This window comes from Lissotriton helveticus, chromosome 1_1 (genome assembly GCF_964261635.1).
Source record: "Lissotriton helveticus chromosome 1_1, aLisHel1.1, whole genome shotgun sequence".
NCBI classification, from domain to species: Eukaryota; Metazoa; Chordata; class Amphibia; order Caudata; family Salamandridae; genus Lissotriton; species Lissotriton helveticus.
Window position 1 is genome coordinate 752,704,272 of NC_136057.1, and position 20,945 is coordinate 752,725,216.

The 20,945-nt window shown below is 50.2% G+C and overlaps 1 protein-coding gene across 1 annotated transcript in view; it reads left to right on the forward strand.

Moving 5' to 3' along the window:
* Window positions 1–20,945, forward strand: part of ZCRB1 (zinc finger CCHC-type and RNA binding motif containing 1) — a 162,304-nt gene that overhangs the window by 79,580 nt on the left and 61,779 nt on the right. The window contains exon 4 of the mRNA XM_078674292.1: window positions 18,932–18,960. Within this exon, the coding sequence (XP_078530418.1) occupies window positions 18,932–18,960 (29 nt within the window). The remainder of the gene's footprint in view (window positions 1–18,931; window positions 18,961–20,945) is intronic.

Here is a 20,945-nt window from a genome sequence, read left to right on the forward strand (position 1 = left end):
GCGGTGGAATCCCTGGAGTCTCAGTTCTCTATCTGAGCACTACGTTTGTTAATAAAGCATTATGCTTTTTGAATATTGCGGCAAAAATGTGTATTCCTGTGTCGTAGATATTAAGCTAGCTTTGGTAATGTAAAGTGAAATGCTAGCTTTAAAAATGACAGGCGCCCTAGACCGCTGGGGATACAAAATGATAGCACACTCAGAGTTTTCTAGGGGCTCTAGAGGGGTTGGCATCCTAGTACGGAAAATATTTCCCTTAATTGTACAACAGGTAAGGGTAGATGCCCTCGGAAGATTTGCCGCAATAACGTGTCAGTGGGAGAGAAAGCAATTCAATATTGTCCTGGTGTACGCTCCCCCTGCCCTCCATGCAGTGACCTTTCCAGCTCTTAGTGCATTGTTATTGGATTTACCGGAGGGCGAACTTATTGTTGGGGGGGACTTTAATGCAGTAGTGAATGGAGAACTGGATCGCCACCCAAGTAGACCAGTTTGTCCTATACCCTCCATACCAAAGTGCGCAAACAAATTTTCCCATTGCCCCTGGCTATTTGCGGGTCCCCAAAGTTAGAAAGGATGTTGTTACAGCCACAAAGCACTATTTTCAAGACAATTCAGACTCTGTACAGTCCCCAGGGGTCCTATGGGAGGCCTACAAGACAGTGCTGCGGGGGCAGGCTATCTCGTCCATAACGGTACACAGGCGGGCGCTGAAGGGCGACCTAGAGGCAATTGAGGCTGAACTGATCGCGCTCCAGAAGCTACATGAGGCTGACCCTACTGCAGAAACAGCTCATACCCTACGCCTCAAGCAATGTGAGCTGACTGAACTTCAAAAGGCACAAGTCAAGCTCCGGCTTCAAACCACTCGGCATACTATTTACGAACAGGGTGATAAGACGGGCAGACTCTTAGCCTGGCTGGATAAGAAAGAAAGGGCACAAAGGACAATTGCGCAACTCCGTACCCCAACAGGCGAAATAGTCATGTCTCCATCAGGTATTACAGACGCTCTATCTGATTATTATGATCTGAAAGAAACAGGTTAGTATTAGATTCCTTACCTTAGAATATCCCCAGGCGTCAGTCTGGATCCGGAAACTTTTGCGTAGCAGTACCCCTGCGCGTCGGTAGGCGTCGTCTGCAGGCGTCCCCTGCGGCTCCGCGTCGTCGGCGTCGTGCGCCGTGATGACGTCGCTGGAGTATATAGACGCCGCCTCCGCGCGCTGACGTCAGTTCTTCTTTTTTCCGCGCCAGTTAGCGCAGATCCGAAGAGCAGTACTCCGGTCTTTTGACCAAGTGTTTGTAAAACTTAATCTTTCTACGGTGCCGGTAGGATGCCTGGGTTTAAGAGCTGCGACGAGTGCGACCGCATGATGTCGGTCACCGACCACCATCGACTCTGCCTCCGGTGTCTGGGCGCGGACCACGACGTGGAGTCCTGCGTCGACTGTCGGGCCTTGACTGGAAAAGCTAGGCGGGAGCGGTCCCGCAAGCTTCTCGAGCTCCGGGTGTCGGCCCCGCGTCGAGAGCGGTCCCGGTCCGGTCGGAGGTCGAGGGAGCGGTCGAGGGAACGATCGCGGAGCCGCCATGGGCGCTCCGGGAGTCGCCACCATTCCTCCGGCTCGTCAGGTAAGCACAAGAAGTCGGGGCGTCGCCATCGCACCCCCGACTCCCCCCGACGCCCGCGTACTGCGGCCGGGGGCTCGGGTGACCCCACCCCCGCGGCCCCGCGTGGGTCGCCGACGCCGTCTACCCCATACCCGTCGGTCCCTGGGGAAGGCGCGTCGCGTGAGGAGATCGAGGCCTTCCTCATTGCTATGAGGGCGAGGTCTTCTCCGGCGGGGCCTTCGGCGCCTGCGGGCCCGTCGGTCCCGTCTGGGGGCCCGAGCGGTTCGGGTGCTCCTGCCCCGGCGCCGCCGGCGGCTCCGGCCCCGGCGCCGCTGGTTCCCCCTGGTTCGTCGCCGGCTGGTCTCCCGGCCTCTCCGGCGTCGGTTCCTGTGGGCCAACCCGTGGTACCGCCCCCGCGTGGTGCAGCGACTCCGCCGTCGGCTCCGGCCGGCGTCGGGTCCCCGGCACCGACGCCGCGCGGCGCCACCCCCCTTTCCTCCCCGACTCCGGACGCGGAGTCGGACCGGCGTCGGCCGACGCCGGATTCGACGCCGATGGGGCCCGTTGACCCCGACGTCTATATCGTCGACCCAGAATATGGGTATGATGACGATGAGTATGGAGAGGGTTGGGAGGGGTCTGAGGACCCTCTATCCCGTGCCTGCCAGTATGATGTGGACTGGGTAGGTGATCTGGGTGATGCCAGTGGCCTGGACGAGTCGCCCAACCCTGGGTTTGTCTCTCCGTCCCCTGTGGCGTCTGAGGCAGGTGCTGCCTATTCGGTGGTCCTGATGAGGGCTGCCAAGGCCTTGCACCTTGAGCTCCCCGTCGCGAAGGTCAAGCCGAACATTCTGACCGAAGTGTTTAAACCGCAGTCATGCCCCCAGGAGCCTCTGCTGCCGTTTAATGAGGCCCTGTCGGATGTCCTTTTGGGCACCTGGTCCAGGCCCGCTTCTGGTGCGCCGGTTGACCGGAATGTCGCGAGGCGTCACCGTCCATGCTCGGACGACCCTGCCTTTTTGTCCACCCATCCCTCCCCGGAGAGTCTGGTGATCCAGGCCTCCACTTCGCAGTCCGCATTTCCGTCGGCTCCGCCCGATAGGGAATCAAAGCGGTATGACCAGTTTGGTAAAAAGGTCTTTTCCTCTTTGAGCGCTGGACTGCGGTCTTGTAATACCGCGTGCCTCTTGGGCCGCTACACCCACTCCCTGTGGGATACGGTCGAGGAGTGTCTGCCGCAATGTCCCCAGGAGGTGCGGGACAAGCTCACACGGGCCTTAGTTGAAGGCCGGGATGCGGCGCGGTACTCGATCCGTTGTGGTCTCGACACGACCGACTCACTGGGACGGGCGATGTCCACAACGGTGGCGATTCGTCGCCATGCTTGGCTGAGATCTGCCAACTTCTCGCCAGACGTCCAAAATTCACTCACTATTGTAGTTTTTTAGTGCGTAATAGATACTACTGTGGGCTCACATCACCGTTAGAAGTACGAGTGCGCTTTCCCTATGTGCCTCAGTAGTAATCTGACACCATTTGGCTTCATGGTATAAGAATAAACTCCCTATTGTAGGTCTTTAATGGGGAAAGTCATAATTATTAGCAAATTAGTTCAAAAAACGCCACCAAACTCAGCGTAGTCATACTCGAGGCTCTACCTCATTATGTCAATGCTCCCAACAGGTTGGACATATCTCTTACTGGCAGATCAAGTATTGTTCAGCGCCTGGAGCATACCCAGGCTCAGTTTCTGAGCTCCTCTTGCGGATGAGCAATTAGTGGCTATAAAGAATTTACAAAATGATTTCTAGTGTTACAATTACCGCCATCAATTCTCTGCAATATCATAGACAAAGCATGGCAAACCACACTACAGTGCTGACAGCAAGAGGATTTGGTGTCAAGCTACAACATGTTGATCGACGTTAATTTGTGAAATGTTTATGGCTCAAAAACAAATGTACATGACAAATTCACCCTGTCCACTTGGAACTTCGAAGCTGTGCCTCCTTGACTGCAGTTTGGATTTGACCCACTTCTTCTGCTCAGGCAGCGCCTTGATTTTCCTTGATTGAAATATACAGCTCTATAACATTCAGGCTGCAACATTTCAACGAATGGCAGCATTAAACAGAGTGATGGCGAATTGCGGAAATCCTATTTTACAAAAAATATATAGCAGCAAAATCAATCATATGGGCAGGACAATTGTTTATGTTATCTGTTGGAGACTGGCTAACAGGATGCTAGCTCCAAAGTCAGAGGGCCCGGTTCACAAAGGTGCGTGAGACCAGGGTTCGAGCCTCGGTGTCGCGTCCACATCCTGGGATTCTGGGCATAACACTTAATCTCCCCGTGCCTGAATGTGTAATGTAAATACGGTGCTCATTTAAAGCATGTGCATGTCGAATGAAGGGCTGCACATGGTATGTAGCCTTCCAATCACCCTAATTCCTCTATATCTATCTTGCGGTGGAATCCCTGGAGTCTCAGTTCTCTATCTGAGCACTACGTTTGTTAATAAAGCATTATGCTTTTTGAATATTGCGGCAAAAATGTGTATTCCTGTGTCGTAGATATTAAGCTAGCTTTGGTAATGTAAAGTGAAATGCTAGCTTTAAAAATGACAGGCGCCCTAGACCGCTGGGGATACAAAATGATAGCACACTCAGAGTTTTCTAGGGGCTCTAGAGGGGTTGGCATCCTAGTACGGAAAATATTTCCCTTAATTGTACAACAGGTAAGGGTAGAAGCCCTCGGAAGATTTGCCGCAATAACGTGTCAGTGGGAGAGAAAGCAATTCAATATTGTCCTGGTGTACGCTCCCCCTGCCCTCCATGCAGTGACCTTTCCAGCTCTTAGTGCATTGTTATTGGATTTACCGGAGGGAGAACTTATTGTTGGGGGGGACTTTAATGCAGTAGTGAATGGAGAACTGGATCGCCACCCAAGTAGACCAGTTTGTCCTATACCCTCCATACCAAAGTGCGCAAACAAATTTTCCCATTGCCCCTGGCTATTTGCGGGTCCCCAAAGTTAGAAAGGATGTTGTTACAGCCACAAAGCACTATTTTCAAGACAATTCAGACTCTGTACAGTCCCCAGGGGTCCTATGGGAGGCCTACAAGACAGTGCTGCGGGGGCAGGCTATCTCGTCCATAACGGTACACAGGCGGGCGCTGAAGGGCGACCTAGAGGCAATTGAGGCTGAACTGATCGCGCTCCAGAAGCTACATGAGGCTGACCCTACTGCAGAAACAGCTCATACCCTACGCCTCAAGCAATGTGAGCTGACTGAACTTCAAAAGGCACAAGTCAAGCTCCGGCTTCAAACCACTCGGCATACTATTTACGAACAGGGTGATAAGACGGGCAGACTCTTAGCCTGGCTGGATAAGAAAGAAAGGGCACAAAGGACAATTGCGCAACTCCGTACCCCAACAGGCGAAATAGTCATGTCTCCATCAGGTATTACAGACGCTCTATCTGATTATTATGATCTGAAAGAAACAGGTTAGTATTAGATTCCTTACCTTAGAATATCCCCAGGCGTCAGTCTGGATCCGGAAACTTTTGCGTAGCAGTACCCCTGCGCGTCGGTAGGCGTCGTCTGCAGGCGTCCCCTGCGGCTCCGCGTCGTCGGCGTCGTGCGCCGTGATGACGTCGCTGGAGTATATAGACGCCGCCTCCGCGCGCTGACGTCAGTTCTTCTTTTTTCCGCGCCAGTTAGCGCAGATCCGAAGAGCAGTACTCCGGTCTTTTGACCAAGTGTTTGTAAAACTTAATCTTTCTACGGTGCCGGTAGGATGCCTGGGTTTAAGAGCTGCGACGAGTGCGACCGCATGATGTCGGTCACCGACCACCATCGACTCTGCCTCCGGTGTCTGGGCGCGGACCACGACGTGGAGTCCTGCGTCGACTGTCGGGCCTTGACTGGAAAAGCTAGGCGGGAGCGGTCCCGCAAGCTTCTCGAGCTCCGGGTGTCGGCCCCGCGTCGAGAGCGGTCCCGGTCCGGTCGGAGGTCGAGGGAGCGGTCGAGGGAACGATCGCGGAGCCGCCATGGGCGCTCCGGGAGTCGCCACCATTCCTCCGGCTCGTCAGGTAAGCACAAGAAGTCGGGGCGTCGCCATCGCACCCCCGACTCCCCCCGACGCCCGCGTACTGCGGCCGGGGGCTCTGGTGACCCCACCCCCGCGGCCCCGCGTGGGTCGCCGACGCCGTCTACCCCATACCCGTCGGTCCCTGGGGAAGGCGCGTCGCGTGAGGAGATCGAGGCCTTCCTCATTGCTATGAGGGCGAGGTCTTCTCCGGCGGGGCCTTCGGCGCCTGCGGGCCCGTCGGTCCCGTCTGGGGGCCCGAGCGGTTCGGGTGCTCCTGCCCCGGCGCCGCCGGCGGCTCCGGCCCCGGCGCCGCTGGTTCCCCCTGGTTCGTCGCCGGCTGGTCTCCCGGCCTCTCCGGCGTCGGTTCCTGTGGGCCAACCCGTGGTACCGCCCCCGCGTGGTGCAGCGACTCCGCCGTCGGCTCCGGCCGGCGTCGGGTCCCCGGCACCGACGCCGCGCGGCGCCACCCCCCTTTCCTCCCCGACTCCGGACGCGGAGTCGGACCGGCGTCGGCCGACGCCGGATTCGACGCCGATGGGGCCCGTTGACCCCGACGTCTATATCGTCGACCCAGAATATGGGTATGATGACGATGAGTATGGAGAGGGTTGGGAGGGGTCTGAGGACCCTCTATCCCGTGCCTGCCAGTATGATGTGGACTGGGTAGGTGATCTGGGTGATGCCAGTGGCCTGGACGAGTCGCCCAACCCTGGGTTTGTCTCTCCGTCCCCTGTGGCGTCTGAGGCAGGTGCTGCCTATTCGGTGGTCCTGATGAGGGCTGCCAAGGCCTTGCACCTTGAGCTCCCCGTCGCGAAGGTCAAGCCGAACATTCTGACCGAAGTGTTTAAACCGCAGTCATGCCCCCAGGAGCCTCTGCTGCCGTTTAATGAGGCCCTGTCGGATGTCCTTTTGGGCACCTGGTCCAGGCCCGCTTCTGGTGCGCCGGTTGACCGGAATGTCGCGAGGCGTCACCGTCCATGCTCGGACGACCCTGCCTTTTTGTCCACCCATCCCTCCCCGGAGAGTCTGGTGATCCAGGCCTCCACTTCGCAGTCCGCATTTCCGTCGGCTCCGCCCGATAGGGAATCAAAGCGGTATGACCAGTTTGGTAAAAAGGTCTTTTCCTCTTTGAGCGCTGGACTGCGGTCTTGTAATACCGCGTGCCTCTTGGGCCGCTACACCCACTCCCTGTGGGATACGGTCGAGGAGTGTCTGCCGCAATGTCCCCAGGAGGTGCGGGACAAGCTCACACGGGCCTTAGTTGAAGGCCGGGATGCGGCGCGGTACTCGATCCGTTGTGGTCTCGACACGACCGACTCACTGGGACGGGCGATGTCCACAACGGTGGCGATTCGTCGCCATGCTTGGCTGAGATCTGCCAACTTCTCGCCAGACGTCCAAAATTCACTCATGGACATGCCATTTGATGGCAGTCGCCTGTTTGGTGACAAAGCGGACCACGCGCTGGAGCGCTTCAAGGACTCCAGGGTCACGGCCAAGTCCTTGGGTCTTTCGACCCAGCGCCAGCAGACGGGTTCGTTTCGGCCCTTTCGTGGCCAAGGGAGGGGAGGTCCCACACGTGCTGCCAGCCACGCGACGCAGAATGCTCCCCAGCGCGGTGGCGGCCGTGGTTTCCGCCGTGGTGGCGGTAGAGGCCAGCGGCGTGGTCAGTCCACGCCTCCCTCCGCTGCTGCATCCAAGCCTTCCTAGTCCGAGCTTTCGGGCTCACGTGACGCCAGTGGGTGGCAGGGTTCACCATCACCACTCCCGCTGGCGCGCGATAACATCGGACAGGTGGGTGCTGCAGCTTGTCCGAAGGGGCTATGCCCTCCCCTTCGAGTCCACTCCTCCAGCCATGCCACCGCAGAACCACCGTGTGTCGGGGGACCACTTGACGCTTCTGCAGGAGGAAGTTACGGCCCTCTTGGCCAAGGGGGCCATCGAGCGCCTTCCTGGGCCAGAAGTAGGGTGTGGTTGCTACTCCCACTACTTTCTGGTACCCAAGAAGGACAAGGGAGGCCTGCGTCCTATCTTGGATCTACGGAACGTCAACGGCTTCCTCCGGAAGGAGAAGTTCAAGATGTTGACTTTGGCTCAGGTCTTGGCTGCTCTAGACCCACAAGACTGGATGGTAGCGTTGGACTTGCAGGATGCGTATTTTCACATCCCCGTCCTGCCGGCCCACCGGCGTTACCTGCGGTTCACGGTAGGCCACGAGCACTTTCAGTTTATCGTGCTCCCTTTCGGCCTTACCAGCGCCCCACGGGTGTTCACGAAAGTGATGGCGGTGGTCGCAGCTCATCTGCGCCGGTTAGGGGTTTCAGTCTTCCCCTACCTCGACGACTGGCTGTTGAAGGCGGGCTCGCCCCAGACAGTCGTCCACCACCTTCAGATGACGGCAGACCTCCTGCACGAGCTGGGGTTTTCCATCAATGTGCCGAAATCACACCTGTGTCCCTCTCAAAAGCTCCTTTTCATCGGAGCGGTTCTCGACTCGGCGCAGTTTCGGGTTTATCCTCCGGAACGGCGGGTCCGGGATATTCAGGCTCTGATTCCCATCTTTCAGCCGTTATCCCGGGTTTCGGTCAGGTTGACGCTGCGGCTTCTGGGGCTGATGGCCTCCTGCATCCTTCTGGTGCATCACGCCAGATGGCGGATGCGGGCTCTGCAGTGGGACCTGAAGTTTCAGTGGGCCCAGCATCAGGGCAACCTATCCGACCATGTCCTGATCTCGGAGGGCACTGCGAGACAGTTGCAGTGGTGGCTTACGGACCGCGATTGGGTCAGGGGCAGATCCCTCTCCCTTCCCCAACCGGAGCACGTGGTTGTGACGGACGCGTCCCTCCAAGGCTGGGGTGGCCACTTGGGAGAGGCGGAGATCAGAGGCCTCTGGTCTCCGGCGGAGTCCCGGCTCCATATCAACATGTTGGAGCTGCGGGCGATTCGCCTAGCACTGAAGGCATTCCTCCCCTTTGTCAACGGGAGTGTAGTGCAGGTGTTCACGGACAACACCACCGCCATGTGGTACTGCAACAAACAGGGCGGTGTGGGGTCGTGGACCCTTTGCCAGGAGGCTCTGCGCCTCTGGCAATGGCTGGAACGTCAGGGCGTGACTCTGACGGTTCAACACCTGGCAGGTTCTCTGAACGCCAGGGCGGACGAACTCAGCCGTCGGTGCTCGGTGGATCACGAATGGCGTCTGAACTCGGATGTGGCGAGAGGCCTCTTTCAGCAATGGGGAGAGCCTTGGTTAGATCTATTCGCCACAGAAGAGAACGCGCAATGTCATCAGTTCTGCGCGTTGGAGTTTCCAAGACGGCACTCGCTCGGCGACGCCTTTCGGCGCGAGTGGAGTTGCGGTCTGTTGTACGCCTTTCCGCCTATACCACTTCTGCCCAGAGTGCTGAAGAAGATCAGGCGCGACCGGGCCCAAGTTATCCTTGTGGCTCCGGACTGGGCTCGAAGGTACTGGTATCCCGAGCTACTCAGCATGACAGTCGGTCCCTCGATCCGCCTGCCCCTTCAGGAGGACCTTCTGTCGCAGCAGCAGGGGACGGTCCTCCACCCGAACCTGTCCAGTCTCCACCTCCATGCGTGGAGATTGAGCGGCGACAGTTGAGGCCATTTGACTTGCCTCCTGAAGTCTGTGATGTCATTCTGGCAGCCAGGCGTCCCTCCACGAAGTCGGTATACGCCTGCCGGTGGAACAGATTTGTGGCATGGTGCACAGCAAAGGCTGTGGATCCCCTTTCTGCCCCTCTGTCTGAGGTTCTCCTCTTCCTCCTTTCCCTTGCCCAGCAGGGCTCTGCTCTGGGCACTATCAAGGGCTATCTTTCTGCCCTTTCCGCCTTCTTGAGGCTACCTGATCAGCCATCTTTGTTCAAGTCCCCTATTGTGTTACGATTCTTGAAGGGCATCACGCACATGTATCCTCCAACTCCGTTCGTGATGCCTCAGTGGGACTTGAACCTGGTTTTGACTTTCCTGATGTGCGCTCCCTTTGAGCCCCTTCATTCCTGTCCTCTCCGTCTTCTCACCTTAAAGACGGCCTTCCTGGTAGCCATCACCTCTGCCAGGAGAGTGAGTGAGCTCCAGGCTCTTTCTATTCAACCTCCTTTCTTGTCTGTTCATCCTGATAAGGTGGTTCTTCGGACTAGACCTTCTTTCCTGCCCAAGGTAGTCTCTGCTTTTCACATTGGGCAATCCATCACCTTGCCCTCCTTCTTCCCGCCTCCGCATCCTTCGAAGGATGAAGAGCGGCTCCATCGTCTGGACCCAAAACGTGCGCTTTCATTCTATATGGATCGCACACGCCAGTTCCGGGTGGATGACCAACTGTTTGTTGGCTACGTGGGTGAGAAGAAGGGAAGGGCGGTACAGAAACGGACCATCTCTCGGTGGGTCGTCCTGTGCATCAAAGCATGCTACTCTTTGGCTCGGAAGGAGCCTCCTGTTGGGCTGAGGGCCCATTCCACTCGGGCCACGGCGGCTACTACTGCCCTGGGCCGGGGAGTCCCTTTGCAGGACATTTGCCAGGCGGCCACGTGGGCCTCGCTGCACACCTTTGCGAGGCACTACTGCCTGGACAGTCAAGTCCGGAGGGATGGCTTCTTTGGCCGTTCGGTCCTCCAGGACTTTCTGGTGTAGGTTGTATTGGTTCGCAGACCCACCACCGGGGTTGGTATTGCTGGGGTATCTATTCTAAGGTAAGGAGTCTAATACTAACCTGTTTCTTTCAGATGAACAAGTTACTTACCTTCGGTAACGATATATCTGTAAGAAACAGTAGTTAGTATTAGATTCCTTACCGCCCCTCCCATCCTCCCCGTTCTGCGAACTGATACCTAGGGTTAAGGACATCCCTTTCAGGGCCCTAGTTTTCAAATGGCACCAGTGTTGGTTCTCACATGGCTCTGCGTGTTCTGGCGCGGAAAAGCTGTGTGCAAAGAACTGACGTCAGCGCGCGGAGGCGGCGTCTATATACTCCAGCGACGTCATCACGGCGCACGACGCCGACGACGCGGAGCCGCAGGGGACGCCTGCAGACGACGCCTACCGACGCGCAGGGGTACTGCTACGCAAAAGTTTCCGGATCCAGACTGACGCCTGGGGATATTCTAAGGTAAGGAATCTAATACTAACTACTGTTTCTTACAGATATATCGTTACCGAAGGTAAGTAACTTGTTCAACAGGTCTATACCTCTACCTCGCAGATGACAATGGAGGAGGCTCAGACATACATTAAAGGCATAAAAATGCCCTCCTTGTCAGACGAGGAAGCCCTGCTCTTGGAATCAGACTTCACAAAAGACGAGGTTCTGGCTGCAGTTCACTCACTGCAATCGGGCAAGGCTATGGGACCCAACGGGATCCCTATTGAACTCTACAAATGTGACTCTGATCTGACAGTTCCGTATCTTCAAACCATGTTCCAGGACAGTCTGAGTTGGGGTGAGCTGCCACTAGATCAAAGAATAGCTACTTTAATTACTATACCCAAGCCGGGCAACCTCCGGACGAATGCACGTCATATCGCCCGATATCCCTGCTTAATGCGGAAGCAAAGATCCTGGCCAAAATGATCGCGAATCGATTATCCCCACATCTTGAGACTTTGATACATCCAGAAGTACTGCTCTTAATTTGCGCCGGCTACACGCGGTGATGGCGCAAATACCAAATCTCCCAGAACCCGCAGTTATTTTATCCTTGAATGCTCAGATGGCGTTTGATATGGTGGAATGGGCGTACTTATTTGCGGTCCTCCGACACCTCGGCTTTGGAAGTTTTGTGCTTGGGTGAAGCTACTTTACACTAAGCCATTGGCGCATGTGGTGGCTAACGGTCATATCTCCAGGAACTTCCCGCTGGGCCGGGGCACACGCCAGGGATGCCCGCTGTCGCCCTTGCTGTTTGCGCTGGTTTTGGAGCCATTGGCAGCCTGGATCCGGTGGGATCCCATTGTTAAGGGCCTCAGCTGGACAGCAACATGGGAAGACCGCATATCGCTGTATGCGGATAACATTCTTCTTTACTTGACCCTCCCCAGGCGCTCAATTATGATGCTTCTGAACATTTTTGAAATTTTTGGGCGGGTTTCGGGCTATAATATCAACTGGTCTAAGTCCGTTTTAGTTATCCTCAGGGGCCCTCCGCCACAGCTTCCGACGGATTGCCCACTAAAAATTACTGAAGAACCATTTAAATATTTAGGGATTTGGGTAACGCCCGATCAAAACGTCTTCTTCCGCTACAATCTACAGCCCCCACTTGAGCGCTTTCGGGCGGATGTTAAACATTGGCATTCCCTGCCCCTGACCCTTCTGGGTAAAGCGGCTTTGTATAAAATGATGACACTGCCCCGATTACTATACGTCTTCGGAAATACCCCTCATCCTGTTGCCCCGAAATTTTTCAAGGCAGTAGAGACGCAGATCTCTGGCCTCCTTTGGGGCAGTAAACCGGCACGGATATCTCGTACAAAACTGGTCAGGAGCTGGTATGATGGAGGGATTGCCCTCCCAGACATTCAGTTATATTATTGGGCGGCCCAACTGAAGGTTATAAATCATTGGCTGCTCGCCGCTCAGGATGAACCAGCATTTAAGGCGGATAGATACGATCTTGGTGAGGCGGGTGTGCTTGCCGCGCTCTATGTCAAAAGAGGAGCCTCAGCCCTGATCGGCCCGACGGCGCACACAGTTAAATTATGGTACGTGGCTCAGGCCCGGCTCAAATGCACAGACACAATTACTCAAATGACGCCGCTTTGGTCGTCGCGCCGCCTGGGACGCCTGCGTAATAGTAAAGGCTTTGGAGCGTGGGACCTGATTGGGATCTCAATGGTTGGGGACCTATGGAAGCAGGGCAACATTCTAACGTTTGAGCAGCTCAGGACCCAGTACGACCTAGCTCCTACGGAGCGCTTTCGCTACTTACAAATACGCCATGCCTTGGGGTCAGTACTCCGACCGGGTGCTGGTATACCTGAATCCACTCCACTTGAGGACATGCTCCTAACAGAACATATGCACAAAAAAGTGACCTCATTTGTGTATCGCAAGATAATTAATAACTTACCCGACCTCACCCTGAAACTAAAAGGTTCATGGGCCAATGATGTAGGAGAGTTAGATGAAGCGGAGTGGCAGACTGCGCTTTCCTCTCCCCGGGAAGTGGCTATACCCTCCAGACTTAAGCTTGTGCAACTGAAAATATTGCATCGTGTGTACTACACCAGGACTACCTTGCATGCGATTGGGAGAGCCTCACACAAATACTGCCTGAGGGGATGTGGGGAGGAGGGTCATTCTTTCACACCATTTGGGATTGTCCATTAGTGGCCCGGTATTGGGCCACGGTCATGAGGACAATGTCGCAGGTGGCAAAGGTATTGGTGACTCCGGAACCTAGGTGCTGTTTATTAAACATCTGGGACCCAAATGATTTAACGCACTCCACGCAGGATTGGATGACATTAGGCATAATGTCTGCTCAAAGGAACATAGCTAAATTCTGGGGATCCCCGGTGGTGCCTGCGGTCAAAGATTGGTGTAGCGATCTAGACTCTGCAATGATGGCGGAGAGGGCTGTGTACCTGAACCGGAAATGACCGCGGAAGTGGGTCCGTCTATGGGGTGCATGGAATGAGTATAGGGGTTATCTGTGTGAACCGCCGGTGTTGGACAGCGAGGATGATTCGGAGTAGGGGTGGAGGGGGGATGCGGATCCTTAACATTACAATGTGGACTTTCGCTGCCATGATTATGTGTAAACTTGTCAGCTGCATTCTCGACCTACATGTCTTAAGTGCTAATCAATATATGCAAACTGTGTGATTACTGTATGCCCTATGTTCCCGTTACAAGAAAAAATAAAAATGGTTAAAAAAAAAAATGACAGGCACTAGTCATATATCCCTTTACCCTTTGATTGGTATATTCTCCATTCTATATTACATTGTCATCCTTACTAAGGACGTGTTGCCACGTTTATCGTTATTTAGGGATCCTGTTCAATTCCCTTGTTCATGTTGATAATAAAAACGATAGACGTTATATGGGGATCATGTTCATTTCCCTTGTTCATTTTGATAATCAAAACGATATATGTGGCATACACAGGCCCTAGTTATTTCTCCCTTAAAGAGTCAATGAATCTTTTAACAGTGGTATGCTGCCTCATTGTTGTTCATATTGAGGACCTTTTTATACATACGTTGTATTGTTATCAATATAAAGGAACATATTGTATGGGCGTCATATTAATGTGAACCCAACGAAAGATCCAGTCGTCCACTACCCACGTTCTTTATTAAGGTAGGCAAATACTAAGCAATTGCTAAGTATGGCGTTATCCTTGATGATGGTGATATACTCATAGAGTACTCTTTTAACTGTGCTCTTAATTCGGCAGACTACGTTACCACTTGGTCATTACTTACAAAAAGGCTTAGGGATCTAGTAGTGATTTGCAGATATCTTGGCTCAGTTGCTAATGCTTAACGTATGAGTATGGCTTTTAGCTAGGCAAAATTAATGTTTTACTGGTCATTAGTAGCAAAAGGAGCAGAGGGCTAGTAATTAGAGCGACATCCAAGGTATGTCCTCGTTAAGACCTTCCTTATCTGTATTCAGTTTGTATACCCATTTTTGTTCTTTCTTAAAGAGGTATTTGCTGATATGAGGTGTGTTCGGGAATCATTGGCTGTTCTATAACTGTCCAAGTAAAGTCTGTGTGGGCATTACCCACCGCCAAGAAGTGGTTGATGAGGCGGGTAGCCTGCTTTTTGCAAGGGATGGTGTTTTTATGTTCTGAAATGCGAACCTTTATCTTCCTGGTGGTCATACCTACATACTTTAGATGACAAGGGCAAGTAATAAGATAAATTAAGTTCTGACTGTTACAGTTAGTAAACCGCCTTTGTTGCCATGGACGATTGCTTCCAATATCGATGCTCGTTGATTTAGATGTCTGAGGGCAGGCTGCACAGTTACCACAAGGGTGATGCCCCTCAACGGCCGGCATGTCCCACAGAGTCCCAACTGACCGTACTATTTTCGTTTTTGGTCTTGTGTGTACGAGTTTGTCTTTAAGGTTAGGTCCTCTTTTGAATGCAAAGAGTGGAGGTGGAAGATCGTCGGATCCGGTGTTCAGGATGGTCCAATGTTTCTTTATTATTTTTTGTATGTCATTCGATTGAGTACTGTAGGTGTTCACGCACGTGATTCTTTGGTTCTTTTCCTTAGGGAAAGAAGGTTCCAGAAGGGCCTCTCGTTTATTATTGGCCGCTCTCTTTAAAGATTGGCTTACCAATTGCTTGGGATATTTCCTCAAGCGCAGTTGTTTCTCTAGAGCCCCTGCATGCTCACGAAACGACTCTCGTGTCGAACAGTTACGTTGAATCCGTAAAAACTGTCCATACGGTAAGTTGTCTTTGAGAGCCTTCGGGTGACAGCTTTCATAACATAAGAGAGAATTCCGTGCCATAAGTTTTTTGTATAACTCAGACCTCAGACCTGTTGGAGTTGCAATTATGAGAAGGTCTAAAAATGCTAGTTGTTGTTTATGATGTTCAACGGTAAAACGTAAGCAGTTATTTCTGGTATTTAACCACTGATAGAACTGTAGAAGTTCATTAGTCGTGGCACGCCATACCACCAAGATATCATCAATGTATCTTTTCCATATGCGTAAAGACGCAAAAAAAGGATTAGTTGGTGTCAAAACATGATCTTGCTCAAACTTATGAACATAAAGGTTCGCTAAGCTTGGGGCAAAAACACTGCCCATGCTGGTCCCCGATATTTGTAGGAAAATAGTTTTCTCAAAGTGGAAGAAATTTTCTTTCATGGCCAGGCTTGCCAAATTCATTATCGGATGCACTGGTGTGATTGAATCAAAGTCTCTTTCCATCAAAAGGTTTTCTATTACGGCCAATGTGTCATCCTGATGTATCGACGTGTATAAGGATTTAACATCAAATGACACTATTAAGTCAGTATTGACGTCAAAATCAATTTCAGGAAGAATCCGGAGCACGTCTTTGGTATCCTGTAGAAATGTTGGTATTACTCTAACCATTGGTCGTAAAAAGATGTCCACAAAAGTAGATAGCGGTTCCAGAAGGAAACCAATCCCAGATATAATTGGGCGACCTGGAGGTGGACGTTGATTTTTATGTACCTTCGGAAGCACATAAAAATAGGGCATGGTAGGGTGTGAGGTACGTAAATACTGTGCTTCATTTTGAGTTACCCACCCTTCTGAGAGTGCTTCTTCAATGATGTGTCCAATGGTATTCGTGAGTCTCTCAGTGCGTTATTAGTATATACAAACGTAGTGCTCAGATAGAGAACTGAGACTCCAGGGATTCCACCGCAAGATAGATATAGAGGAATTAGGGTGATTGGAAGGCTACATACCATGTGCAGCCCTTCATTCGACATGCACAATTTTGAGACCTGTGTATGATGGTAATGCCGTAACTAACGTAGAAACGGTATCGCGAACTACAGTTTCCGGCATGCCTAGCGGAACACGTGACAGTCTGACGTCATGCCCGACAAGAAACACGGAAGTGATAAAACCGCCCAAAATGACCCGACCGGCACCTCCCCGAGATGGCCCAGAGGGACGCCTGGAGTACCGACGAGCAGGTAAGGGTAGTGCATTTCCGTTTGACTTATTTCAAACGATCTCCATATATTTGATAGAGCGGACAATAGTGCTAAGTAGCGGTAAAACTAACGAAGGAGATATTTGTTATTTGATTAAAAAACCTGCACGCATAGACACAATGCGCCTCTTTTTGAACCAAGCTGGGGCTAAAGCCATCATGAGTATTTTATATGCGAATAAGGCGATCTTTTATCTAACAAAGGTTGAAAGAAGAGGTGAGAGATATAGGTAGACAGTGTAATACGGCACTCGATTAAAATTCCTTCAAGATGATTGGCGCTTTCACATGCAGGCGGTCGAAGGCGCTGAACAATACTTGATCTGTCAGTAAGAGATATGTCCAACCTGTTGGGGGCATTGACATAGGTAGAGCCTCGAGTATGACTACGCTGAGTTTGGTGGCGTTTTTTGAACTAATTTGCTAATAATTATGACTTTCCCCATTAAAAACCTACAATAGGGAGTTTATTCTTATACCATGAAGCCAAATGGTGTCAGATTATTACCGAGGCACACAAGGCAAGCGCACTCTTACTGCTAACGTGAGCCCACAGTAGTATCTATTACGCACTAAAAAACTACAATACTGGGTTTATTACTATACCATGAAGCCACAATGGTGGCAAATTACTACTGAGACATACAGGGCAAACGCACTCGTACTACAAACGTTGATGTGAGCCCTTAATATTATTATTTCTACTTCAATGCACTCCATTTTTGAATAATGTAGACCAGGTGACAATAATAAATACGATTTGTCCACGACTTACACCTGTTTGTTTTTACTAGAGCGGTGCTCCACCTACCTGAGCCGCAGCCAGGTGAGGCGTAGCACCTACGTCCTACCAATTAGGTAAGTGGACGACAGCCTTGATGTTGGGCTCAGTACATCATGTGTGGGTACTGGAGGTTGAAGAAACAGATTCTCATACCTAGCATTGAATGTGATGTTATTAGACAAACATCACATTCTCTATTTGTTGTTGTGTTTGTCTGACACGCTGACCTATTCCATTTGGACGTGAACTTTCTCAGAATCTTGGAGGACCGTCACAGATCCAAGTCATCCAGGTGACACTTTTGGATTTTATAAACACTTGTGATTTTTAATTTATTTATTTTTCACTATAATGCAGTAGCGGAGTTCTGGTCCTGAAGAAAGCAGCGGACACCTGGTATGGTCCATATACTGCTGAAACATGTCAACCTTTTCTATCTAAATAGTAGCTATTTGTTGAAAACTACTATGTTCCCGCACTGGTTTTTATCCTTGGAAGTATGAGAGGCATCTAATAAATCTTTTTTCCTCTCCACTCTCCAATTTTATATTATTCACTTTTTTGCACTCACCCTATAACGCACTGCTTTTCAGTTATCATTGTACGGTTACCTTTCATACACCCTTAGATACACTGGGGCATCCGTTCAATTTTTCAATACTTATGTTGGATGCAGTAATATCCTACTCGGTGTAAGGAGTCCCAAGTGATGACAAGGGCGGCACCGAACGAGAACTGATGGGTACTTTTACACTCTGGAAGTATCACTCATTATTTGGGATTACGCTTTAGTTGGGATAAGGTTGGTGGTCAGACCCTTTAAACAACTTATCTATTTAGACCCACAGTTACTTTGTGTTTTTCATGTTCTGGACTTACAGGATTGTAACTGTGCTTGATCTCTAAACTCCCCTGGAACCCTAACTCTATCTGTCTGTTCTTGGTGTTCTATAACTACACTTTGTTGATCATAGGTCCCCATGTAATATTGTGAGCAAATCATTAGGTGAAACCTTTTGCTTTTCACTTCTCTGATACAGTTCAAGTTGCCTTTTTTTGCTGCTTGTTATTCTGCTGTCAAACACACAAAAGGTGTTGGAAGGATGCTTGCAATAAGTCTAACTACTGGCAATCGTTTGAGACAGCATTTCAATCCATTGTTTTTTTGCCACCTTGCCACCTCAGATTAGATTAGATTAGATTGCCATATGCAAATCAGTCTTGACCCTGCTCCAAATCAGATCCTTTCTGAACCAGAACACAAGCAACCCAAGACCAGTTTTACTTTTATTGGAGCTCTTAGTTTGTTGTACCTTGCTTGGTTCCAGTGGCACAGTGAGCAAGGTACTCATGTCTGGCCCTGCCTTAGACCACTTAAGGCGGTACATCAAACACACATAATGTGATGGAAGGATTCTTGCAACACTCCTAACCACTTGCGACAACGCTGTCAGAATTCCAACCCATTGTTCTTTTGCCCACCATGACTCCTCAGATTGAACCGAACCATATGCAAATCAGTCTTGACCCAACTCTTACCAAGTGGATGCCTGGCATCTATGTCTCTTGTAAGCAAAATGACCTATAATTGTATTCTGAACACTGGGATCACATCACATATATTGTTAAGTGCACCATTTGCAAAATTCAGACTGGAAATTTCTTAGCATACATGTGTCCTGTATATGCTATTTTAATTCTTGATGACTGCAATTTCCTATTTTTAAATAGACGTCTTATGTGTAATTTATTACAGATTTTTTCCAAGTATGGGAAAGTTGTAAAGTAAGTAAGCATGCCCTTCTCTTTTCTGTTTAATACTCCCTGTAATAGGCATTACCCTTCATTCATCTTTCCTCAACTAATCAATTTTTTCTGATGTGCACACACCTTTTATCTGTCCTGATGTTTCCTAATCTTTTCTTCTGCTTGAACATACTCGTTATTTGTATTCTAATATAAGATATACACATTTTGTACAATAAGAGTTACACGCATTTAACATTACGGGGCGCACATAAAGGTAAATTTGGTTGTAAATTTAACTTTATGAATTAATTTATCTTTCCTGCTCCTTCTGCTTAATGGCTGGGAGGGCTGTTTGTAAATCTGTTGTATAGATCAGCAAGTCGTCCGCATAGAGAGAGACTTAAGAGAGATGTTTTCCCCAAATGTCATATCTAAAAGGACTTACTGCACTCTCCTTTCTAAGCTTACATGCAAGTGGTTCAAAATATAAGTTGAATAGTAGTGGAAATAGCGGACAGCCCTGCCTTGTGTCCCTTGTTATTTTAAACTCTGTTGTTAATCTGCCTTTTAAAAGAATTCTGGCCAATGAGTTCTTACCAATCAACTGAACTATCCTGCAGAATTTAGCCCCTAAATTATTGTGTTTTAAGTTCATGTAAGACCTGTTCACTCCGCCGAAGCCTTTAGTAGCATTCAACATCAGGATAGCAAGTGGAACTGAAGTAACGACAAATACACTCAAAAAGGTAGATCAGATGTAGTTTAATGACCATTAGTCCCAACAGCTCCCAGGGAACTGCCAAACCAGAATACACAGGGAATGTTCCAACATAAACATTCTGTAACCATAGGAGAGGAATGACAATATGGGAGCATGCACAATAATAGACATGAAAGATAGATTACTACAGGAACCTTAGAAGTGGTGGCAAGACCTATTGAACCAATTAACCCATTAGTCAGTCATTCATTTTCCTTTATTTCAGTTCGTAAGAAACCATAAATCGCAACAATATACAATCATATGTGAATAAAACAAAAAATATATGTACATATAAAAACACTATACATTAATAAACTTGCTAAAAAACGGGTTACAGCCCTCTTGGCAGAGATGTATGTAATTTAGAATAACCCTGAAGTCCTTTCTTAGGCAATGATTTTCTTGGACCTCAGATACCATGTAGCTGTTAAAAATGTCCTAATTGAAAAGACAACTGGACCACTTGTGTTTGTTCTGCATACTCTCAGTGCTGTTATACGATCATTTAAGCCCATCAGTTTGCACAGTGGCCTGATCCAGCATGTGCGTTGCTTTGTATATACTGTGCAAAAGAATAAAACGTGTTCAATGGACTTTGTAACCCCACATCCCATAGGGCACATATTTGACATGCCTGACCCTTTCTACCAAAAGCAGGTGAAGGAAGCTAACAGTAATGTGGCCATTAAACGTGATAACATTTGCTTGTGTAAAGGGTTTTATAACCATATCTAAATACATGTAGAACTCAAAACCACATTTAAATGAAAGGAAAAACATCAGTCAAGCTACCCGAAACGGTCCTAGAATTTTTTTTTCCAGCACATTGTCCCAGTAGGCCACTTTGAACTTCTCAATAGTGTTACATTACATGACTGCAATATCAGAAATACATCTAATTTTTATATCCATACGGGTGGGAAGTGTGGGGCTCCTCGTGGAATTTCTAGCAGTGATTTGAGTAAACAGTTCTATCAACTTTCCAGCGTCTCCTAATTGCAGTGGTCCCAGATGTCTGCTCCATAAAGGGCCGCGCCACAAGCTTGCCTTCTAAAGATTTCCAAAGGAGAAGAAATGGAAAAAGAAGGTGCACTGTTCACAAACATTATAATAGACCCGGAGGACTGTTGTATGGACAGAGCGCTCTTCCTCAACTCAGCTGGCCACCTATGTGTCAACTAATGTTAATATCTTCCCCTCATGACATTTTTTGAACCTCATGTATTAGATCTGCCACCACCTTGCCCAGCCTCTTAGC